The sequence below is a fragment of the Scyliorhinus canicula genome, chromosome 7 (genome assembly GCF_902713615.1).
Source record: "Scyliorhinus canicula chromosome 7, sScyCan1.1, whole genome shotgun sequence".
NCBI classification, from domain to species: domain Eukaryota; kingdom Metazoa; phylum Chordata; class Chondrichthyes; order Carcharhiniformes; family Scyliorhinidae; genus Scyliorhinus; species Scyliorhinus canicula.
Window position 1 is genome coordinate 81,435,650 of NC_052152.1, and position 25,460 is coordinate 81,461,109.

The following is a 25,460-nucleotide window of genomic DNA, read 5'->3' on the forward strand; positions in this document are numbered from 1 at the left end:
AAAGTCCTATCAGTCTCTCTTTACTATAACACACTGGCATGCATGGAATTTTTACAAGGCAGCACGGTAGCTTTGTGGATAGCACAATCGCTTCAAAGCTCCAGGGTCCCAGTTTCAATTCCGGCTTGGGTCACTGTCTGTGCGGAGTCTGCACATCCTCCCCGTGTGTGCGTGGGTTTCCTCCGGGTGCTCCGGTTTCCTCCCACAGTTCAAAGATGTGCAAGTTAGGTGGATTGGACATGATAAATTGCCCTTAGTGTCCAAAATTGCCCTTCGTGTTGGGTGGGGTTACTGGGTTATGGGGATGGGGTGGAGGTGTTGACCTTGGGTAGGTGCTCTTTCCAGGAGCCGGTGCAGACTCGATGGGCCGAATGGCCTCCTTCTGCACTGTGAATCTATGAATACGTAAAGGAAGAAAGCAGAGTCTTCCAACATTTTACATTTTTTAAAGACACATCCTTATTAATGTGTTTCTGTTTTGAGTTCAGATAAAATATAGAGATGGTAGACTTGATATTTCTGAAACTTAAGAGGAATTGACCAGCAGAATCAGAGAAATGCAGTGCAGCATAATGATTCACAATAAGCCACAAGAAAACACCATCAGGAGAAAATTCTTAAAGTTAATTTGCAGATCTTCCAACAGGGAGTCACGTGCCCAGCAAATAACACCAGCAGAATTATATTCATATTCTTCCTTTTCGTTTAAATTCTTGAAATTAACTGGAGATTTACTATTTGTTTTATTTGGGAATGAAACAACACAAAATTAAATGTGCTCTTCACCCTTGACTGAAATCTAGATAATTTTTGAAGAAATTGACAATCAATGGCAATTTTCCTTTGGTAACTGATAGGGTATAATATTTGGCATGAGGAATGAGAATCTGGTTCACACTTCATAGACAGCTAATTAAAGCTTGATTGAAAATCAAAAGTTAAATTACAGTGGAGAACATTCAATAATTTAAGATCAGCATTGGTCGAAATAACTTTTTGCAGCCTTGTTTACGACTATTTCTAGTGTCAAATGTGGTTCAATGAGAACACTCACACCTCCGAATCTGAAGGCTGAGATTTCAGGGCTGAGATTCTCTGAGCCCGTGCCGGGTCTGAGTGGCATGGCCGAAATTCCCGGCATGGAAATTCCCGCCACGCCGCTCTGATGCGATTCCCCGGTGACTGTAGAATTGGTGCCAGTCGCGCGCAGTCGACGCGGCGCCAGCGGCCCCCACGGTGATTCTCCATGGTCAAACGGCCAAGTTCTGCCGGTGTGGTTCCAACCTGGTACTACCCGGCGGGCGCTCGGACTCGCGGCCGCGGTGGCCGTCCTGATTTGGGGGGGGGGGGGGATCAGACTCCGGTGGGGGCCTGCATGATGGCCAGGCCCACGATCGGGGGATACCAATCGGCGGGCGCACGCGATCTGGAGGGGGCCTACCTCCTTCCATGTGGGCCCGCTGTGTCGTTATTCCATGTTGCATGGTGCCAGTGCGGAATGGCCACCATGCACATGCGCGGACCCGAGCCGGCAGTGCAGCGCGTGCCGGAGCAGCGCGGAGCACTCCAGCGGCATGCTGCCCCCTGTGGCCCACTGAATCACTGGGCCAAGAGGCCTGTTGACGCCAGCGTGAAAAACTCCGGTGTTTATGCCGGCATCAACACTTAGGCGGGATTTTTGAAAACCCCGGCCCAGATATGACCCCAGAGATTGAGCACTAAACTAGGTTGACATACTGGTGCAGTGCTGCTGGGAGCAGCATGGTAGCATTGTGGATAGCACAATCGCTTCAAATCTCCAGGGTCCCAGGTTCAATTCCGGCTTGGGTCACTGTCTGTGCGGAGTCTGCACATCCTCCCCTTGTGTGCGTGGGTTTCCTCCGGGTGCTCCGGTTTCCTCCCACAGTCCAAAGATGTGCGGGTTAGGTGGATTGGCCATGATAAATTGCCTTTAGTGTCCAAAATTGCCCTTAGTGTTGGGTGGGGTTACTGAGTTATGGGGATATGGTGGAGGTGTTAACCTTGGGTAGGGGGTAGGGTGCTCTTTCCAAGAGCCGGTGCAGACTCGATGGGCCAAATGGCCTCCTTCTGCACTGTAAATTCTATGTTAAAAAAAATCTATGTAAAGGAGTAATGCACAGCTTTGTTCTTTTGTATAAGATATTTAATCGAGGACCCACATGCCCTCTCAGGTGGTGTTAAAGATCCCATGGCATGATTCTGAAGAGGAGGCAGTGACCTGACCAATATTTAAAGAACCATAGAATTATTGCACACTGGAGGCCATTTAGCCTATCTTGGATGTGCTGGCTCTACGCAGGTTCAACGGACCTCGCCCCAGTCTCCCACTGTTTCCCCTTAGCCCTGCAAATTTCTCTTCAATTATTCCATTCTCTTTTGAAAGCCACAATTGAATCTGCCTCCACCACACTCTCAGGCAGTTCAGGTCCTAAATACCCATTGCATAAAGAAGTTGACCTCATATCATAGTTTCCCCTTTTGCAATTCACTTAAATTGTTGTTTTTAGATTTTCATCAATCTGCTAACGGGAAACGTTTCTCCCGATTAGCTGTCTTGACACCATATGGTTTGGAGCAGCTCTCTCAAATCTCCTCTCAATCTTCTCTAAAGAGGGCAATGTAAGCTTCTCCAATCTATCTACAGAACTGAAGTTTCTCATCCCTGCGACGATTCTCATGGGTCTTTACTGTATTCTTTCTAATGCCTTCACATTCTTAAATGCATCTGTTGGGGCTGAACCACTGTTTTCTGCAGGTGTCAAAACACCCTTGCTTTTGTACTCTATGCCTCGACCTCAAAAATCCCAGGATCCCATATGCTTAAATAGCCACTTTCTTTTATCCCTAAACCAACATCACAACATGGCTTACTCATAGAATTTACAGTGCAGTATATTGCTGTTTGTGCGAATTTGCTATGCACAACAGTAAACGACAGAAAATTACAACAGTAAGCGTAATTCAAAATAAGTTAATTGCCTTTTGAGGAACTTTGGAACACTGGCCAGGATTTTCAACTCCTGTTTTTCGCTGGTGGGGTTGGCAACAGGAGCAGAAAATCTTGCGAGATGTCCAAATAGCGTTTCGCACCAACATAAATGTGTCATGTAATTGTTTCCTCCCTCTGTCAGTGACATGACATACTTCCCAACATTTAATGTTACATAGATTTTTTTTTTAAATTTAGAGCACCCAATTCATTTTTTTCAATTAAGAAGCAATTTAGCATGGCCAATCCACCTGCCTTGCACATTTTTGGGTTGTGGAGGCGAAACCCACACAAACATGGGGAGAATATGCTAAACTCCACACGGACTGTGGCCCAGGGTTGGGATCGAACCTGGGACCTCGGCGCCATGAGACAGCAGTGCCAACCACTGCACCACAATGCTGCCTGAATGTTACATAATTATCATGTATATAGTTATCAGGCCTCTACACCTGAATCATCACCCCAACCCCTCATAAGTCCATTCACGTTGGCATGAATGGAGACCAGCGTGAAATCCAACTGATCTCCCAAGATGTGTACCAGACAAGCAGATCTCCCAGTGGAGCTCAGGTGAGTGCATGATTTAGCAGGAAAAGGGTCATACGTGGGTCATTATATTGCCTGGGAAGTGCCTAGAAGGAACGGAAGGGGGTGGGGAGGGTTCCTGGTGAACTATTGTGCCCTCGGATGGCCTTTAATAATGGCGCCCCAATCTTCATCATTCCATGGGGCCTCACGGTAGCATGGTGGTTAGCATCAATGCTTCACAGCTCCAGGGTCCCAGGTTCGATTCCCGGCTGGGTCACTGTCTGTGTGGATTCTGCACGTCCTCCCTGTGTGTGCGTGGGTTTCCTCCGGGTGCTCCGGTTTCCTCCCACAGTCCAAAGATGTGCGGGTTAGGTGGATTGGCCATGCTAAATTGCCCGTAGTGTAAGGTTAATGGGGGGATTGTTGGGTTACGGGTATACGGGTTACGTGGGTTTAAGTAGGGTGATCATTGCTCGGCACAACATCGAGGGCCGAAGGGCCTGTTCTGTGCTGTACTGTTCTATTCTATTCTATTCTATTCATTGTGGGACCCACCCCTTGAGCTTTTTGAGCTCACGTCTTGAACGATAAGACGGAAAAAGCTGCTGTTGCTGTTGGTGGCTTCAACACTACTTTACCAACCCGCTTTTGTCAAATTCTGAGAAAATCCAACCCACTATAGAAATGCATAATTATTTATTTTGTTTTAAATTTAGATTTTGAGCATGAACACTACAGCAAGTAAGAAGCTGGGTATTAGAAACAAAGATAAGACAGATCATTTAGGGTTATAGTGAAGGAATAGAGAATAAAGTGGGGAATGGAGAAGATTTCAATTCGGGTGGAGTGATGCATTTCCATGAGGAATCCACATTTTAATAAACACATGGATTGAACTTCCCACCCAACCACATTGTACAGCAGTGTTCACACTGACACATGGAGGTTACTGTTATATAATTTTTTGGTGATATATTGTTACTCTTTGCTTCTTAATCCAGAATGGTCTGATGGTGTAATTCTGAAGAAACCACCAATCTTTAACTTAAAGCAAAACTGATTTATTGAATAACGAATTGATTAATATTCAGTTCGCACACTCCACATAACTATAACTAGTAATCAAGTAATCTATATTAAAGTATTAACTAATTTAAACTACACGTGCTAAGCTATGCTACGATCTATCTCTCTAACACTCTGCTGTCTAGTCACTCCTGGTTGGAAGAGACCCAAGATCCTTCGAGTTCTCACATTTATAATTGGATCTAGTGTTGCCCTCTAGTGGTTGTGTTACACTTGTTATGGGCCATTTAGAGAACACCAAAGCATATCATGGAGTTCACCTGACTCACAATGTTTCATATATTTTGGTTATGGGGAGCACAAGGGTCCACTCTCCAGGTGTTATGCAATAGAGACTTAAAGTATTTTAAAAACAAAACAATGCATATTCTATGAATTCAGTTAACACTTTACGGGCGCTGGTTTTATCACTGCTTGAGGTTTCCCTATCACTTGACATATGTGACATTATCAACAAAATTTTACAACATCTTTATGTAATCCAGGACAATAAAAATGTCTTTGGATTTTAGCTTGAGTTTTCCTTACTCCCAAATGACCTCCCACTGATACCTCATGTGCTAGTTGCAAAACTTCCTTTCTATACCCCACCGGCAATACCACTTGATGAACATCTGCCCATTTTTCATCCGCCTGCATATGTAAAAGTCTCAATTTTCTCATCAATACATCACTTTTACGGTAATAGGATTCTGGTATACACTCAGATTCTGCCTCTGTGTATGCTTTCTGATACATCCGTTTTATTTCTATATATTTCTGTTGTAACTCCGCCCATTTTCCTGAACTAAAAATATCCGCCTCATACTCCACCTGTTCTTCTTCTTTTCCAACAAACTGATCAAAAATCGTTTCTGATAATTGAACCTCAACTTTATCTTCACTCTTTGATTTCTCCTTGTGTCTTAACCTGTGACTTTGCGACCTTGTTACAACACAATCAGGAAAAATCCCAAGATATTCGTCCTTCAACACTTCAGTTGTCTGATTTTCCACTGGCTTATCAACCACAGTAGGCATCACTGCCACTTGTGATCCAGCTGCATCATTACCCAAGATAAACTGTATTCCTGGGCAAGATAGTTTCTCTATTATTCCTACTACCACTTCACCACTCTTCACTGGACTTTCCAATCTTACCTTATAATGGAATACTACACTTCTCACCATGAATTCCGCATATTACTAACTTTTCCAGCAATATTCCTCCCAAACTACATAACTCCTCATCTCTTACCATCAAAGATTGACTAGCTCTCTTATCTCTTAAAATTGTGAATTCTTTACCTGCTCCTCCTGGTACACGAGTAAATTTTACCCACATAAGTAAATTATTTAAAAACATCTGGCATCTTCTTGTCAATCACCTCTTGATGAAGACTTCAGGTTACGGTGATGCGGAGCTAAGCCGCATGTTCGGTAGTTCCCGCTATTTTTGGTCATTTGGGCTCTTTTAACGGCCCGTAACGGTGCTGGTTGGACTTTTCCCCATGTGGGAACACATCCACTGTGCTTATCTGCCAGTGGATGGACTGGACCAGGAGCAGAGCGGTCAAAAAATCAGCTTTGGAGCAGAGAAAGGTGCGAGGCAGGAAAAACAAGATGGTGGCGGGCGGGGAACCGGTAGCATGGCAGCAGTGGGCACAGGAGCAGCAGGAGCTGCTTCAGAGAGCTAAAGGCTGAGATCCTGGAACTGTTTAAGGCCTCGCTGGGCAAGCTCATGGCGACTCAGACGGCTCAGGGTGCAGAGATCTGAGAGCTACGGCAAAAGGCCTCGGAGAGCGAGGACGAACTCCTGGGCCTGGCAGTGAAGGTGGAGTCGCATGAGGCGCTTCACAAGAAGTGGCTAGCGAGGATGGAGGAGATGGAGAACCGCTCCCGTCAGAAGAACCTGCGGATTTTGGGCCTCCCGGAGGGGCTGGAAGGTTCGGATTTGGGGGCCTACGTGGCTGTGATGCTGAACTCTTTAATGGGCGCGGGGTCATTCCAGGGACCCTTGGAGCTTGAGAGTGTCCATCGAGTGCTGTTGAGGAAGCCCAAGCCGAACGAGCCGCCTAGGGCGGTGCTGGTCTGTTTTCATCGCTTTGTTGACCGTGAGTGTGTGCTGAGATGAGCGAAGAAGGAAAGGAGCAGCAAGTGGGAGAATGCAGAGATCAGGATCTATCAGGACTGGAGTGCAGAGGTGGCGAAGAGAGGGCTGGTTTCAATCGGGCGAAGGGAGTGCTTCACAGGAAGGGGGTGAAGTTTGGCCTGCTACAGCCGGCCCACCTCTGGGTCACTTACAAGGATCGCCAGCTCTACTTCGATTCTCCAGAGGAGGCCTGGGCCTTTGTCCAGGCAGAGAAGCTGGACTTGAACTGAGGACTGAGGGGCTGGGGAATGATGTACATAGTCCGGAGGCTTTGTCCTCCTTGGTATCCGCATAGGGCAGGCATCAGGCGGATGAGGGACCTTTTCCTCGATGGGAAGTTTGCGACTTTAGAGGAGCTGGAGGGGAAGTGGGGTCTCCCCCCCGGGAATACGTTCAGGTATATGCAGATTAGAGCGTTTGTTAAGCGGCAGGTGGCGGAGTTCCCACTACTGCCACCTAGGGGGGTGCAGGATAGGGTGCTCTCAGGGACGTGGGTCAGTAAGGGGAAGATCTCAGCCATTTATCAGGTGATGCAGGAGGAGGAGGAGGCCTCAGTGGAAGAGCTGAAAGCGAAGTGGGAGGAGGAGCTAGGGGAGGAGATCGACGAGGGGACGTGGGCGGACGCCCTGGGGAGGGTGAACTCGTCCTCTTCTTGCGCACGGCTCAGCTTAATTCAGCTAAAGGTGCTGCATAGGGTGCACATTATTGGGGCCAGGATGAGCCGGTTCTTTGGGGGTGGGGACAGGTGTGAGAGGTGTGCGGTGCCCGGCGAACCACACCCACATGTTCTGGGCGTGTCCGGCGTTTTGGAAGGGGGTGGCGGGGACCTTGTCCAAGGTGGTCGGTTCCAGGGTGGAACCAGGCTGGGGGCTCACGATCATTGGGGTAGCATCGGAGCCGGGAGTGCAGGAGGCGAGAGAGGCCGGTACCCTAGCCTTTGCGTCTCTAGTAGCCCGGCGTAGGATTCTTTTACAGTGGAGGGACGCGAAGCCCCCGAGCCGGAGGCCTGGATTAACAGCATGGCCGGGTTCATTAGGCTGGAGAAGGTCAAGTTTGCCCTGAGGGGGTCGGTACAAGGGTTCTTCCGGCGGTGGCACCCCTTTCTCGATTTTCTGGCGGAGGGTTAGAGAGTGGTCAATCTCAGCAGCAACCCGGGGGGGAGGGGGGTGAGGGAGGGTGCATTAGGGGTCTGTTGAGGGGATTTGTTTTTGCGACTGTTTGTTTGCTACTTTCTTCTTTTTTGCACTGTTACTAATTTATTGCTTTGTATTGGGGGGCGGGGGCTCTTCTTTCTGTATATTTCTACACCTTGTTTATTTTATTGTTGGGAGAAAATTTGTTATTGAAAAATTTGAATAAAAATTATTATTTTTTTAAAATCACCTCTTGATCAGGCTGTACAATCTTTTGTACCTCCTTCGCTTCACTTGGACTTTCCTTTACCACTTTAACAAACCCCACTGTCTTATCCTGTTTTACCACATCAACATTCCCAATGCATTTCTTTAACCACCAACACTGTGACTTTACATGGCCTAGTTTATTACAGTGAAAACATTTGAAACTTTTCATGTCTCTTCCACCCTCCTGGATTTTCTTTTTAATCTGAGGTACTGTCTCCTTATTATCTACAATCAGATCTCCTTTACCTCTACCACTTGAGTATTTCTCTTTTCCTCAGTTTCTATCCCTCACACAATGAACCAAACTTTGATTTATGAACTAATTCATAATCATCTGCCATTTCTGCTGCTAACTTCACAGTTTTAACCTTAGGCTCTTCCACACGAGTTCTCACAACAGCTGGAATTGAATTTTTAAACTTCTCCAAAAGTATAATTTCTCTGAGAGCTTCATACGTTTGGTCTATTTTCAAAACCCTTATCCACCTATCAAAATTATTCTGTTTGATCCTTTCAAACTCCATGTTTGTTTGACCAGGTTGTTTCCTTAAATTTCTAAACCGTTGTCCGTAGGCTTCAGGCACTAGTTCATATGCATCCAAGATGGGTTTTTTCACCTCATACGTCCCAGATTCCTCCTCTGATAGTGATGCAAACACTTCACTTGCTCCAACTACCACCTTTGTTTGAATCAGTAATACCCACATGGCCTGTGGCCATTTCATTTGCTGAGCTACCTTCTCAAATGAAATCAAACCTTGGCAATGCATGGACATATTTAAATAGATCTCCACCAAGCATTCGACGATAACGCTCAAGTTCATTATCCTCAGCACTCTCCTCAGACTGTACGCTTTTCTTTACATCCACCAATTTTAACTGACTGTCATGTTTCATGGCCATGTCCTGAAGTTCAAACTCTCTCTCTCTTTCCCTTTCCTCTCTCTCCAGTTCTTTTTCCTCTCTATCTCTTTCTCTCTCTTTTTCCCTGATCTGTACCTGCCTTTCTCTTTCTTTTTGTTCTGCCAGGGCTTTTCTTTATTTTTTTCTTTCTTCTCTTTCCTTTTCTTTTTCCCTGATCTGTATCTCCCTTTCTCTCTCATTTCATATTCAAGCTGCTATAATTCTTTTTCATGTTCAAACTGCTTGATTTGTACCTGAATTTTTTGTCATTTCCAATGAGTCCAACTGTATCTCAGGCAACTTTAAATGCTCAGCTACCACCGTAACCTCATCTTTTTGTATTCTGTCAGGTAGTTAACTGCAATGTTTTTGCCAAATCTAAAAGCCCGTTTTTAGTCTGTCCGTAAGGTACTGCGTGTGACCTTCTCCACACCAACAAACATCAGAGCCTTTGAAAGAGCCATTGTCCACAACACACTCCCTACTTAAACTGGAATACCATACCTGAAAAGCAAACACAAATATGCTCGCCCCTCACTGTCTTTAAGTTCAATAAGTCAACCCAATCACGAAAGATAGACTTTTATCCCGAACGAGCCCCCAATTTGTTATGGGCCAGGGTTTAGAGAACACCAAATGATATCACGGTGTTCACCTGATCCACAACTTTTCATAGATTTTGGTTATAGGGAGCACAAGGGTTCATTCTCCAGGTGTTATGCAATAGAGACCTTAAGTATTTTTTAAACAAAACAATATTTATTCTATGAATTCAGTGAACACTTTATAAACACACAGTAAACAGTTTATCAACTACCAACACTGATAATCGCCACAGATACAGTACTTAATAGATAACACTTAATAACTTTCCTAACAACATCCATAAGTCAAAACACTTTTTTTCCGCAAAACAGTAGGTTTATATTCCTTCCAGAAAACAGGTATTACTTTGAAGTTATCAAGTGATCTGGAGACACCTTTTTAACCTGCAGAGAGGCGCACGCGCAAGGCTCCCCTGTCTTTATCCAGCTTCCAAAGGTCGAAACCGAAAGTAAAACACAGCCAAAAACAGCTCCTGGCTCAAAACAAAAGTAAAAGACAGAATCACATTCCAGCTCCACCTACACAATGACATCACTGCAGCCATTTGACAAAACACACTTTTCTTAAAGGGACTCTCACATGACACACTGAGATGTCACCATTACTCCTTTACTTGTCTGGATATACATATCACTACAGATACCATGTCATTCTCCAGGGTTTGGAACGTCCTTAATGTTTGTACAACCTGTTGGGTTGGAAGCACAAGGTTCAGAGCTGTGTGATATTTATTGTGCAGATCTTTTTAAATGTATTTTAAACATCCACATGTGTTTCTGTTCTCAAGAGAAAGCTGCTTTTGGATTGATATTGGTAGAAGTCTTCAGGGAATAAGAAATTAATTGTCAAAAGCAGGGTGGACTGTTCCCTTTTGTGAGACATACTGAGAACTGACGTTCTGCAAAGCGGGAATGCTTTTTGGATATGACTGGCATCCTTCTCAACAGGTAACAGGTGTCTGAGCAAGTCAATGCAATGGCTCTATTCAAGCAAGCTCCGTGCCCCAAAGAAAAATAGATTCAACAATAGAGCACCAGGATTTTGCCACAGTAATCAAGTGCTTTATTTCTTATTTATAGTGGGCAGCATGCCTGTAATGCACACTTACACTTTCCCTTTAAATCAGCTGCATACTCATTTAGGATGCTTTGTCTTTTGATATATCTTGGCTTTCTAGCAACAGCACAAGGTCACCTATGTTCATGCTTGATGTTCTTCTCATTATCCCTGTAACTTTTTCATTATTGGTCCTTAGGGCCATTAGAGATCCCAGTATCTTGTTTTCAGAAGCTTAATGGTCAATAATATAGCTCTGATCGGCCTCAGGAAACAGATATCAGTTTATTTTTATTTTCTCATTGAAGGCCAAAAAGCACATAATAAAAAAAGGAATCTAAACACTGGAGCTCACCACACAGCTCCACATCATAATGTTTTTAAACAGAAGCAGGAATAGACCATTGGGTCCACAGAGTCTGCTCCGCTGTTCTAATCCGATTGTTGCCTTAACTGCACTTTCCTGCATGTCCCACACAGTCCTCGAGTCAAAGTTGTTGATAGAAATTGACTCTTGGCAACATCAATGCAAAACACCTCAAAGAAGTCTGAAACACATTCGTCTAACGACACCCTCTGCTCCTGCCACTGAACCAATTTCATACCCATTCTTCCACTTTCACTGAATTCTATGGGCTTTCATTATTGTAACAAGTCTTTAGATGCCTTCTGAAAATCCATGTAACATCTACCACACTAGCTTGCTCAACATTCTCTGTTGTCCCATTAAATAATTCAATCAAGCAGTCAGACATGATTTGCCTTTAGCAATCCCTGCCAACACTCTTTGAACAACCCATACCGTTTCAAATTTCGAACACCTACCTTTTCAATTTTCAGTATGATTTGTATTACGAACACATCATGATCATGATGCATAAACAACTTGGAACGCCTTCCAGAATACAAGATGACATGAATTAAGAGCCAGTAGGTCATTTGGCCCTTTAAGCTTGTTCCCCATTCAACAAAGGTCATTACTAATCTCCTAACTCAACTTCAGCTTCCTGCAGAATCCCCATATTCCTTAATTATCGAGTTCTATTTTATTGCTATCTCCAAATACAGCTTCTATTGGTACATGTAACATGGCAATAGCAACACAGGGAAGGCTCCCAGAGTCAAGTCATGCAATTTGTTATACATATTGCATCATGTGAATGGATAAGCAGTGGCATTGGTATCTGTTCTGCATGTTCTCCCTGTGTCTGTGTGGGTTTCCTCCCACAAGTCCCGAAAGACGTGCTGTTAGGTAATTTGGACATTCTGAATTCTCCCTCCGTGTACCTGAACAGGTGCTGGAATGTGGTGATTCGGGGGCTTTTCACAGTAACTTCATTGCAGTGTTAATGTAAGCCTACTTCTGACAATAAAGATTATTATAAACAATCCAGGGGAATGTTATTGACATAATGGTCCATCCATCAAAAATTATATAATGACAAGAAAGACATTGGGCTCAGTTTCCTGATAATCAATTGTTTCCTCAGCATTTCCAGAAACCTCTCACCAAAATGTCAAGGGATGGCTGTGAGAGACCCTTTGGAAATTCTACTGTATTGCATCAACAAATCCACTCCTGGAAATAATTTGAATGTGCAGCATAATCACTTCAGCTAAGGTGAAAAATGAAAAAAACAAGTAGAGCTTTTTGATGACATAATTTACAATATGTGTTAGTGTTTAGGATTTGTCAGTTCACTTTCAATTAGATTGCTTGCTGTATGCATCACACTTGATGAACACATTAAATGTATGCTGTGATGACAGTGTTTGCTTTCAGAGTACTATTTACTAATATCGCCTGCGTGATAAATGTGAACTTGTGTGTTGCACAGATCCCTAAGAAGATTATCTGAATCAACTTGCATATAATTACCATTCACCATCTGTTCTACCAGGGCTTGGGCTGATCTGCTGGCATCTTGCAATTTTCTATACTTTTCAGGTTTCTCCTTCTCAATAGCCTATAAACAAGACAATAAAATAAACATCCTTATGCCAATTTTTGAGGGAAGTAAAAAAAATGACAAATAAGCCCAAGAGTTTATCCCTTGACTCAGTTAAGTATAGAGATGAATTGTTTTGTCATTAATTCAACATGCACTTTCAGATTATATCAGGTAACAGGTGCAGATTCTCCGTCCCCCAGCATTGTGTTTCTTGGTGGCGTGTCATTTGCTGGTGGCGTAATTCTCTTTTCCCATTACTTATCAATGGGATTTCAAATTGAAGGCACCTCGGGAAACTGGGCGAGGTGCACTAATGGCGGGAAAAGAGAATCCCAATGGTTGGAGAATTCCAGCCTATAACTGGTATGCATATGCTTGTAACCATCGTGAGATTACACTTTATGGATTATCAATATCTCGCTCCACTTGTCAAATGTGGGTTTATCATAGTTTCTGAGACAGGGTTCGGTTCACAGTCACTTACAGCATTTATGGATCAGGTAGTGGGTAAATCAAAAGGAGAGTGGAAATTTGAAACCTTCGCATTTCTGTCTGAATCTACAGCTCAAACAAGTAAAGGGCGGCACAACAGTTCTGTTTTCTATTTCCCCATTAATAGATAGTGCAATTTAAAAAATATATATATATTTTATAAATTTAGATTAGCCAATTATTTTTCTTTTCGAAAGGAGGGACAATTTAGTGTGGTCAATCCACATAATTAGCACATCTTTAGGTTGTGGAGGTGAAAGCCACACAGACATGGGGAGAATGTGCAATCTCCACACGGACAGTGACCTAGGGCTGGGATACGAACCCGGGTCCTCAGCGCCACAGTCCCAGTGCTAACCACGCGCCACATGCCGCCACAATAGATAGCGCAATTAATATTTTTTTCTTGGCCTAATTCCATTTCTACAGATCTGAGGTTGTTATCACCATTCCATGAGCTTTAATTTAACCTTAGACATGATGCACTGAATAAATGGCAGAAATTGTTTTATTCGTTATGGGGATGTGGGAATCGCTTGCTGGGTCAGCATTTATTGTCCATCCCTAACTGCCTTCTATTTCAGAGGGCATTGAGAGTCAACCACATTGCTGCGGATCTGGAGTCGCATGTAAGCCAGACCAGGTAAGGAGGGCAGATTTCCTTCCCTAAAGGACATTAATGAATCAGATGGGTTTTTACAACAATTGACAACGGTTTAATGGTCATCATTGGACTTTAAATTCCAGTCTTTTTCTTTTAATACAAATTTCACATCTGTCATGGTTGGATTTGAACCCAGGTCCCTGGATTACTACTCCAGTGTCAATACCACTATGCCACTGCCTGCCTGCATGGCATTTAGAATCCTGGATTAGTATCCAATAATTGAACATAATTTGTAAATAAAAGTACTCCACAGATCTCATTCCTGTCATTATTATTGTGTTAGTAAAATACTCTCAACATCAATATTTATGACAAAATAGTCAATTTTTACTCATTATCATTTACATATTGACAAATAGACATACATTAACTTTCTCCTGCAGATCCGAGATACTTCCTTCTTTCCGATAGATTGCAAATTCTGGACTTTGCAGGATGGCTTCTGATCGCGTCATCCAGCTGTGCAGCTCTGTTGTATCAACATCAAACCTGCAAAAATAACAGTCAATCATCAATAATAGTCTGTCACCACTTCTCCTTTAAGTTTATCTTCAGAACATAAGGCAGAATTTTACAGGCCACCTTTGGAGGGAAACAAAAGAGGATAGACCTGTAAATTAGGGAGCTGTGCCATTGGTGACATGTCTGGCACAGTTAACCTGCTTCTACATTGATTTTACAGATGACGGGGAGGCGTCAGATGGCCACTTACCTGTGACCAAGTGAAGTCCTGAAATGGCCTAATTAAAAGCCTCATCCTGCAGCCGCTCCAACGTAATTAGCAGCAGGAGAAGCCAGCACTCAAAGTGGAGCCCATTAGGGTGAACTTGGTTGCCTGTGCATTATTGAAAGAGGGGGGTGCCTCTTTCCTGGGGCCTCTGTGCCAATTGGAGCCCCCCACTCCCACCACGGAGAGTTTTACCTCCCTGGGTCCACCCTTTGTCTTGCCCATTCCAACATTCTGATTCACCCTGCTTGCCTGCCAAACTGTCCTGGCAAGATCTTGTACTTACCTGAGTTTGGAGGCGTCCATGCATTCTCCTGAAATACCATCAGCGGCCACCGCTTGGCCAGCAACACTAAGGTATTACGGTCCCAGACCAGACCCCAATAATGGCTGTGATATGAGAACAAAACCTGAATATTTTAGTTCATTTGTAAGACTGTGAGCAAAGAATGTTTCGCTCCAGGAGTGATTGCATGAAGACTTGGTTATCTTTCAAACAAAACTTTATTATAAATACAATATTAAATGTTTTAACTTCACATCGGAAAAGAACAGCATACAATTACCCATTAACCATTCCTACTCAATTTGCAATTAAACAAGTAAAGATACATACAGCTCTCAATCTATCTCACTGTGGGAGAATTACGGACTCAGCGTTAGGCAGATCAGAATTCAACTCCTCTCTCGAAACCTTGCTCCAAAAAACTCCCTCTCTTAAGCTTTTCAAAATGTCTCTCTGCATTCTTTGGCACCCAAAAATGACCTCCTCTCCCCAAGCTGAAAACAAATGATCACTGCAGGTTGCAAAGCACATTTACTCCCCAGAGACTTTCTCAGTCAAACCACAATCCATTAGGCCAGACTGAAAAACACATTTCTTTGTCAATTTCACCTTCTGACTGCTACAAGCACCCAGGCCCTGAAAAACAGAATTATTTTATAAAAAGCATGATCGCTGAGGTCAAACACTCTCTAACCCCAGGGTTTTAACCCTTACTTTGCCTGATATTTATTCCTAAACTTACTTATTCCTTTTTCAATACTCCTAAAGTCTTCCAGTCATCAAAAAGGCTGGACTTTTCCTGGACACAGACGCAAGTCCTGTTTTATACTCGAAAGGAGCACTGCCCGATAAATTAAAGCAGTGGCAGGCCTGCCACCAAAATGGGGGAGGGGCATTATAATAATCCAGAACAAAGGCCCTCAATCTACCTGTATCTTAAATGGGACAAGTCATATCTATAATTATTATAAATGAAATGTCTGCAAGTGAGCTTCACTTTATCAAATTCATTGCATTAAAAGGAACAGTTCTGAAATTTAGAGTGTGAAATGTGAATCCTTCAGAGTAAATAAACCAAGCAGACTGAACATTTAACATTGACTGTCGTCTTCGTAGTTGTCTACAGTGCAATGGTGCAATAAATGTCTTTATTTGGCAGAACATGCAACATGATGAATACATAATTTGTCATTCACATGTCCATTTGATATGTCTATTTTTAATCTACTGGACTGTTAACGTTCCTGGGAGTAAAGTCCATATGTTGCATGAATGATGACATGTATTCTCATTTCTAATTGGGAGGAACAATCCATAAAATGATTGCACTTGTCGGAGACTCTGTGTTATTTGGACTCTGGGTTAGATTCTGCAAACCCTGTTGTGTCCAGTGCCGATCCAGGCATAAATGGTACACTGGGCGCTGCGCAAGGCATCGGGCCGATCGCGAGTCGCCCCGCCTGCCACAATTTGAATCTTGCCCCGGTTGGGCAAGATGCAGATCTGAAGATTTAAATGAGCCGTAAATACCCAGATGCTGAATTCATCCGGAACTCACTGGCTGCTCCTGGGAGACCGTGTGAGGGCATCTTTCATTACACAATGTTAAGAATGGGTTAAGAGACATTCCAATTAAATGTCTCATTTATGTTAAGTATCCAATAATTGACAGTGATATGTCAAGAAGCTTCAGGTGGCCGTTGAGGCATGTGATGTGATGATAGAGTTTTTGTACAGAGTTGTGTTGAAGGAGCAGAACTTTTGACTCTTTATACAACAGCAGCTAAATGGCTAACACACAATCGTGGAACTGGCGTAATGGCACCTGAAAATGGGGTTTCCCAGGCCATTGGAGACCCCCGGATGGTTGAGGATGGAGCAGCGTGGCACCCTGGCATTGCTCAGGCACCTTGGCACTACTAGCCAGGCGCCGCCAGGGTGCCCAGGTGCCAGATTGGCACTGCCAGGTGCTGAGGGAGGCCTTGCCGAGATGAAAGGGGGTGAGGAAGGCTGAATAAGGGTTCCCAGTGTCCTCCCCAAGGTTGGGGGTGGTGGTCAGAAATGGGGGGGGGGGGGGGGGACTTAAAAGGGGGTGGTGGTGGAAAATATCGGAGCTGCTGAACAAAATGGCACCACGATCTGCGGGGAGCCTTTTCTGGAAATCCCTCTAAGTGCGGCCTCAGTTGGGAAAAACTCCCCAAAGTCAAAAAACAGCAAAGTGCCATTGCACAGTGGGTTGTTTATTGTTGCTGTCGCCACCAAGAAATGCCCCACCAAAGAAGCCATCCAGTGGACCCTAACCTGAGTCAGCTGAATTATACCCCTTGCTGTGATGTTCTTTGCTTTCTGAGTGAGGATGGCTTCGAAGTGTAGAACATCAAAGAACATCAAGCTAAATTTTGAACAAAGCTAATTTATTAACATTGCAACTAAATAGTTTTGACTTGCTTGCTAAGATATAAAAGATACAGATCAACTACAAGCTAAGTTTTGAATAAAGCTAACTTATTAACACAAAAACTAAATAGATTTGACTTGCTTGTCAAGATATAAATGATACAGATCAACTAAATCAATGATTCTAATTACAGAGCTCCTGAAAGCATGACTATTCTCTCTCTCGCTTAACAACTTTCTCCCCAAATCAAGAGTATCACGAGATCCACGTTTATGCTCTTGATCATCATCTAGTCGTTGGATGCAGTTATATTAAATTGTTAACTGTTCATTATCCTTACAATATACATATTGTCACACTTGCATCGTATCGTAACACTGGAAATAACATGGCAACATTGCTACAATCACATTGCTCATATTGTATTAATTTATGCAGCATGTCAAGACCAGTATTCTATTCCTTACTGCCCATCTGTATTTTTGTGATGTTAAGCTCACTGGGTCTGAACTAGGACCATTCCCGAGGGTGCATGGATTCTTCTAACTGCTCTCAAAGTTGCTGTTCCTCTTCCCGATTTAAATATGGTATTCCATCTCGGAAGTCTTAATTGAAGGCAAATCCTTGGTTTGCTGAAAAATCAATACTTGAACTCTGGCAACAAATTTAACATCAGATGTAATGTTTCCTTCTGACAGAGGCAGCATGCAAGATTATGTACTGCCTGCTCATTTAAATGATTATAGCATTTCACCCAGTGCTAAAAGCTTTTGAGTGGATGCAAATCTCATGAAGGGCCTACGTTCATGTGAGACTAGCGCCATGTAAAGCTACTATATTACTTAAAGCCAGTTTGCATCTCTTAAAGGGGAGGAGCATTCCAGAAGCAGCAGGTGCTGGAAGCTGTTGAGGAAGAAAGTGTGGCCTCCATGAAGAGAGAAACAATAATGGAGCAACATGGGAGAGGAAATGGACTTTAAGGTTCTCAGACATTGCACCTTGGGTTCAGAAGAGGAAGTGATGTCCTCTATCCACAGAAGCCCCCCCCCCACACAGACTAATACTGCAAAGGCAATGAGACCAGATAGCATAACCCTGTGTATCTGAATGAAGTGCCACAGTAAATTCAATAATTTCACTTTCAAGGTAGAGAGCAGTGAATACACCTTCAAATGCCATCTCTTCACACTTGAAACATAAGCCTCATAACACAAGTCAATTCACCTGACCACTCACCAGTCATCAAACACAACTCATCAATTCCTACATTTTACGATACTTCAACAGTACTTCAATGGCTGTGAAACATTTTTGGGCATTTTGTGGTTGTTAAATGTGTTACATAAATAGGCTATTCATGAAGATCCCGCCTTCTCAACCTTGCTCCTCGTCTGAGGTGTGGTGATCCTCAGATTACATCACCACCAGTCAGCACTCCCCCTCAAAGGGGAAAGCAGCCAATGGTCAATTAGGACTATGGCGGCTTTACTTACTTACTCAAAATAAATACAAGTCTTTCTTTCATACCCAACATTCATAGCTTTGTAGTTTTGTAGAAGGATAATTTAGATCTGAAGTACCAACTCTGTTTCTCTCCACAGATGCTGACAGACCCATTGAATTTATCCAGCATTTTCTGTTTTTATTTTAGATTTCCAGCATCCACAATATTTTGCTTTAATTTATTTTTATTATTCATAGCTTTACCTCATCCTCACACACCTAGCACCAATGCAAGCTTCAACCCAACATCTCAAGCTTGTACGCACTGCCAGCAATTTAACCTTTGCAGCTACTTGGCTCAAACAGACTGCACCACTACACACATTTCTCTCATTATATAAGATGTTGCATAACTGAAGACAGCAGCACCTAACTGAAGAAATAGTGGTCGTCAGAATGCAGCTATTATTGAGGCCATGGCCAGCAGCAGGGCCAAAGCCATGGAAGATTAAATTATCCTCACACCTAATCCTCCTTCTCACATCCCACACCCTTTTCTGATTTACAAGTTGCAAATGTTTGTAAGCATGCACATCTTGCTTTACCCCCTCCCTGAACTACAACCTTATCGTTGTATCTTTCACCTTTCAGATACCCATGAAGTGTCACCTTGCCAGGCAGCAAAGAAGAGAAAAAGATGGAATAGCAAGAAGACAATGATAAATGAAGGAAAATCATCTTTCACTCTCACCAATTCAAATACGGACACTGTGCATACTTTACAGGCGAGATTAAGGTGGGATCTGTATCTGGTGACAGAAAGCCTGCATTCTCACAGTGTTTGTGTAGTGCTTGAAACCCATCCTCTGTAGTGAAGTGGTGAATTCACTTTTGGAGCCAAACATATTGCTGTGTCTGATGGTCGATGGCTTAACTTCCATTGTGGCACAAGCAGAAGCCACCCAACATCTGTGTACTGCTGTGATCTTCCAGATTGAAGTCAGAGAAGGTCAGCTTGCTGCCACCATAGCTAGAGATCTGTGCACCAATAGACTTGCACAGCATCATAAAAGCCCAGCAATCTGCACTCCATCACAATACTGAGATTGTTCAGGCATCATCTTGGAACAGTGGCAACGGCACTCTCCTATCTCAAGACAACAACATCACCCTCCCGCCATTTCACTCCACTGGTGCCATTGTTTTTACTGTCAACTGGCCAGCCCAGACTGCTGTCACCCATGCTGAAGTGGTGCAGTCCGAAGGCAAGACAAGCTATGTAAAAAGCTGGTTGAAATCATCCCGCAAGACCATCTGCCACTGAAAGTCAGTAATCCAGCATCAGCCATGTTGCAGTGGTGTAGCACTGTATAGAAGCACTGGCAAAGGCAAACTTCATGAACTCAGGGAATTAACAGGTATTAGTTGACTTTTGTATGGAATATTGAATGGATTGGTTCATAAATTTGGTTTGGAATGTTTGTTTTGTGGTGGCTTTTATCTTAAGCATTGTGACCAAGAGAACAGCATGATGGTCAGTAACAAAAGTAAGCTGCAGAACTATTGGTGAAAGGGTAAACTACGAATTGGGCTTGCATTAACTAGTACAAAATGTCTGCTGAGTAATTCACAGAAAATTTGTTCAGCCAGGTTGGTTGCCTCACTCTTCTCCTTCTCCCTCCTCCTCTTCTCTCAGCTGTTCGCCATATACCTGCTGACAAGAACAGCAGGCATGTTGCTCATGATAGTTCATGCAGAGATCGTGCAGCATGTAAATCAACACAAATCCTGACACCAGTTTTACTAAGTACAGTGGGGTTGCTTCAGATAAACACCCCGTGGTCTGTTCATTTGGATTTGTTGTGGTTGCATGATTCTTATTATATGCACCCTCCCAGATGTGCATGAATTGCACACTGAAATCATGAGTCAAGCAGTAAGTGGATAAACCTTGCTGCCCAGTAGCCATCCTCTGGTTTGTTGTGCTAGTTTAAATGCAGATGATGGAGTAGACTGCCGTAGAATAAGCATCATGATTGCTGCTGGGATACCATGGTGTGAACTGCATGATCCACTGCATATGATCATGCAATAACCAAAGATCAAGGGAGTGGAATCCTTTCTGGTTGCTGTACATCTCAGAATTTATATACAGCCAACAGAAAAAAATGACCTATGTGCAGTCATTGTCACTGCATTCCTCGTGTAGCCACATGCTCACTCTTATATCTCAAGAGTGAAAGGAACATATTCCACTCTCTTTGATTACAGAGATTCAGTGACTTCCCTTGACATACAATAGATGGAAAATTGGGAGATGTTGCAAATATCACCTGATCTAAACTGGAATAAGTCCAATGCATGGAGCTTCATGGTCACAGTGAGCGTTACAGCCACCTGGAATGCTGTCCTAGCTCTGCTCTTAATCTGCTGTCACAACAGGTGTAAGATTTTAGTGAACAACTCCTTAAGTGAAAGAGAGGCTTTGACGAGGCTGAGGTAGAAGAATTGTTCCCAAAGACTGTGTGGATATGGCCGTTGAATGCCGTTGTCTTCCCCTTCCAGTGGCTTGCCCTTTCTTTGTGTAATCTCTGCCCATCCTCTTTTTCCTGCTCAAGCCAATGGGATTCCAGACTATTGTGCCCATTGTGGAGAGCAAGTGGTCCATGAATGTCCATGAATGAGCAGAATCCGTGAAAACAGGAGCAAGTTCATCACAAACTGCCACACCACTCCCTGTAGACTTCAATACCTTAAATTACAGAACAAACCTCCAAACACTCTGCAAAATCAACAACTGTTGGTACAAAAATATAAGCCACAGACATGAAAGTAGTTAATGATCCCTTTAAATAAAATGACAGGGGAGGTCCTTACTGATGCGGAATACATTTTGAGCTGTGTGTGGTTAAGAGAGGTTAATGCAGTTAGCTGGAATGTTGGGCTCCAAAATGGTAGTTTTGGCACCAAACCCACTTTACATGCTGACTGATGTTATGATCAACCTACCCAACATACTATTGGTCTATCCTTCCTGTGCAAGTTATAATGCCTGACTGAAGACGGTATTCAACATGGCTTGCAGCAGAAGCATGCACATGCTGTGGATACCATTTTGGAGCCAAAACAGCAGACATGGTATTGAAAATATGAGCATTATGCAAACACATTTTGCCACCAGTAAGTTTTAAAAATAGGACTCGATAAAAGAATCCCATAACCAGAGGCAAACTTTTTATTTTTATTCTCCATTTATCTGCCCACCTTGATAATTGTATAGTTAAGCAGATTTAGATTGATGCAGGAGTGCACTTGTGGAGTGAGCAGGAAACCACACAGAAATGAAAGTTAGAAGAAATAGAGGGACAAAATTCAAAAAATCTTTGGAAAGGCTCCAAAGAATTCAACCCATTGCAGTCCCATTGCATATTTGGCAACTAAATATGGGGAGGAGTGTTTGGCAAGCAGTTTTTTCATTACCCATGAACAATCAATCCTGTTTGGTGTGAGATTGAAGGTAATCGGCATGATTAACACAATCCATTATTCAGCACCTGTTAAACTGCTGAACCAATAATTGTTTTCATTTTCATTTCACAAAATTGCATGCACTTCAAATGATTTTGTGGGAGGAATATAATTGGCTTCCAGTTTAAAATGCTTGTGTCAAATTCTGCCAAAACTCGAAGCTTGAACACAACCCAAATACTTCTCAACATTTCTCACAAAAATTAGCTTGCGGTTCAGAACAACTGGGCAGATTTTGGAGGGAAAAAAGACAAGAGAAAAATGACCATAAAATGAAACTGATACTTCCTTAATTTTATACAGTTTAAAGATTAAGTTAAAGCTATGTGTAAAGGTCAGAATTGGTGAGGGTACTGATTTCAGAGGAGTGAAGGAGATTATTGAAATGGGGACAGGCGAGGACATAGAGTAATTTTAAAACAAGGATGAAAATTTAAAATGAGGGCATTGCTTTACCTGGAGCCAACGTAGATCAGTGTCGAGAGATGATGGTGATTGGAAATTGGGAAGTGAACAGCAGAGCTTTCGATGTACTCAGGTTTATCAAGGTTTGAGGCTGGGAGGTTGGCCAGCTGATAGTAGGCTGTCTAGGTGATGGCCTGAATTAGTGATCAGAAGTTAATTTCAGTATCAAATAAAGTACCAACGTAGGGGATGGTCCGGTTCAGCCTCTGAAAATTGTCAGAGGGATGAAGTGACAGAAGACAATGGCTTTTGATTTCCCCGAATTTAGTCGGTGGCAGTTTCTGCTTGTCAATAGTGTAACAAAGCAGAGACAGTGGAAGGATGGGCAGAGGTGGTAGAGAGGTAGAGCTGGGTACTGGCAATGTACGTGTGCAACCTAACATTGTGTTTCTCGATTATAGTAAGAAGTCTTACAACACCAGGTTAAAGTCCAACAGGTTTGTTTCAAACAAGAGCTTTCGGAGCACTGCTCCTTCCTCAGGTGACTGGAGAGGTATGATCCAGAAACATTTATATAGACAAAGTCAGCGATGCCGGACAATGCTTGGAATGTGAGAATTTGCAGGTAATCAAATCATTACAGATCCAGAGACAGGTTAAAGAGGTGTGAATTGTCTCGAGCCAGAACAGTTGGTGGAATTTTGCAAGTCCAGGCCAGATGGTGGGGAGTGGATGTAATGCGACATGAATCCAAGATCCCGGTTGAGGCCGCACTCATGCGTGCGGAACTTAGCTATAAATTTTTGCTCGGCAATTCTGCGTTGTCGCATGTCCTGAAGGCTGCCTTGAAGAACGCTTACCTGGAGATCAGAGGCTGAATGCCCTTGACTGCTGAAGTGTTCCCCAACTGGAAGGGAACATTCCTGCCTGGTGATTGTCGCATGGTGCCCGTTCATTCGTTGTCGCAGTGTCTGCATGGTCTCGCCAATGTACCACGCTTCGGGGCATCCTTTCCTGCAGCGTATGAGGTAGACTACATTGGTTGAGTCGCACGAGTATGTGCCGCGTACCTGGTGGGTGGTGTTTCCACGTGTAATGGTGGTATCCAAGTCGATGATCTGGCATGTCTTGCAGAGATTGCCCTGGCAGGGTTGTGTGGTGTCGTGGTCGCTGTTCTGAAGGCTGGGTAATTTGCTGCAAACAATGGTTTGTTTGAGGTTGCGCGGTTGTTTGAAGGCCAGTAGTGGGGGTGTGGGGATGACCTTGGCAAGATGTTCATCTTCATTGATGATGTGTTGAAGGCTGCGAAGAAGATGTCGTAGACAACACTGACAACTGCCAATCTCCAGACGCAATTCTGCAACTCATACGCTTCATTCTAGATCACAACGTCTTCACCTTTGACAACAAATTCTTCATCCAGACACATGGAACAGCCATGGGGACCAAATTCGCACCTCAATATGCCAATATCTTCATGCACAAGTTTGAACAAGACTTCCTCACCGCACAGGACCTTCAACCGACGCTATACACCAGATACATCGATGACATATTTTCCTTTGGACCCACAGCGAAGAATCACTGAAACGACTACACGATGAGATCAATAAATTCCATCCCACCATCAGACTCACCATGGACTATTCTCCAAATTCTGTTGCATTCTTGGACACACTCATCTCCATCAAGGACGGTCACCTCAGCACTTCGCTTTACCGCAAGCCCACAGACAACCTAACGATGCTCCACTTCTCCAGCTTTCACCCAAAACACATTAAAGAAGCCATCCCCTATGGACAAGCCCTCCGTATACACAGGATCTGCTCAGACGAGGAGGAGCGTAACAGACACCTACAGAGGCTGAAAGATGCCCTCGTACGAATGGGATATGGCGCTCGACTCATCGATCGACAGTTCCAATGTGCCACAGCAAAAGAACCGCACCGACCTTCTCAGAAGACAAACACAGTACACCACTAACAGAGTACCCTTCGTCGTCCAGTACTTTCCTGGGGCGGAGAAACTACGACATCTTCTTCGCAGCCTTCAACACATCATCAATGAAGATGAACATCTTGCCAAGGTCATCCCCACACCCCCACTACTGGCCTTCAAACAACCGCGCAACCTCAAACAAACCATTGTTTGCAGCAAATTACCCAGCCTTCAGAACGAATGAACGGGCACCGTGCGACAATCACCAGGCAGGAATGTTCCCTTCCAGTTGGGGAACACTTCAGCAGTCAAGGGCATTCAGCCTCTGATCTCCGGGTAAGCATTCTTCAAGGCAGCCTTCAGGACACGCGACAACGCAGAATTGCCGAGCAAAAACTTATAGCTAAGTTCCGCACGCATGAGTGCGGCCTCAACCGGGATCTTGGATTCATGTCGCATTACATCCACTCCCCACCATCTGGCCTGGACTTGCAAAATTCCACCAACTGTTCTGGCTCGAGACAATTCACACCTCTTTAACCTGACTCTGGATCTGTAATGATTTGATTACCTGCAAATTCTCGCATTCCAAGCATTGTCCGGCATCGCTGACTTTGTCTATATAAATGTTTCTGGATCATACCTCTCCAGTCACCTGAAGAAGGAGCTGCGCTCCGAAAGCTCGTGTTTGAAACAAACCTGTTGGACTTTAACCTGATGTTGTAAGACTTCTTACTGGGCTCACCCCAGTCCAACGCCGGCATCTCCACATCATTTCTAGATTATGTCATGGGGCAGCATGTAGATAAGAAATTTAATGGAATTAAAATCAAGATTTACACTGTGTTGTCTTATGGAATTGCTTATCTTCCTCAGTCATTCCCTCCTCCTACAATCT

The 25,460-nt window shown here is 43.7% G+C and overlaps 1 protein-coding gene across 10 annotated transcripts in view; it reads right to left on the minus strand.

Moving 5' to 3' along the window:
* Window positions 1-25,460, minus strand: part of dmd (dystrophin) — a 2,667,466-nt gene that overhangs the window by 1,604,298 nt on the left and 1,037,708 nt on the right. For all 10 annotated transcript variants that reach the window (XM_038802261.1, XM_038802266.1, XM_038802267.1 and 7 more), the window contains 2 exons: window positions 14,203-14,326; window positions 12,606-12,693 (listed from right to left, as the gene is read on the minus strand). In XM_038802261.1, the coding sequence (XP_038658189.1) occupies window positions 12,606-12,693; window positions 14,203-14,326 (212 nt within the window). The remainder of the gene's footprint in view (window positions 1-12,605; window positions 12,694-14,202; window positions 14,327-25,460) is intronic.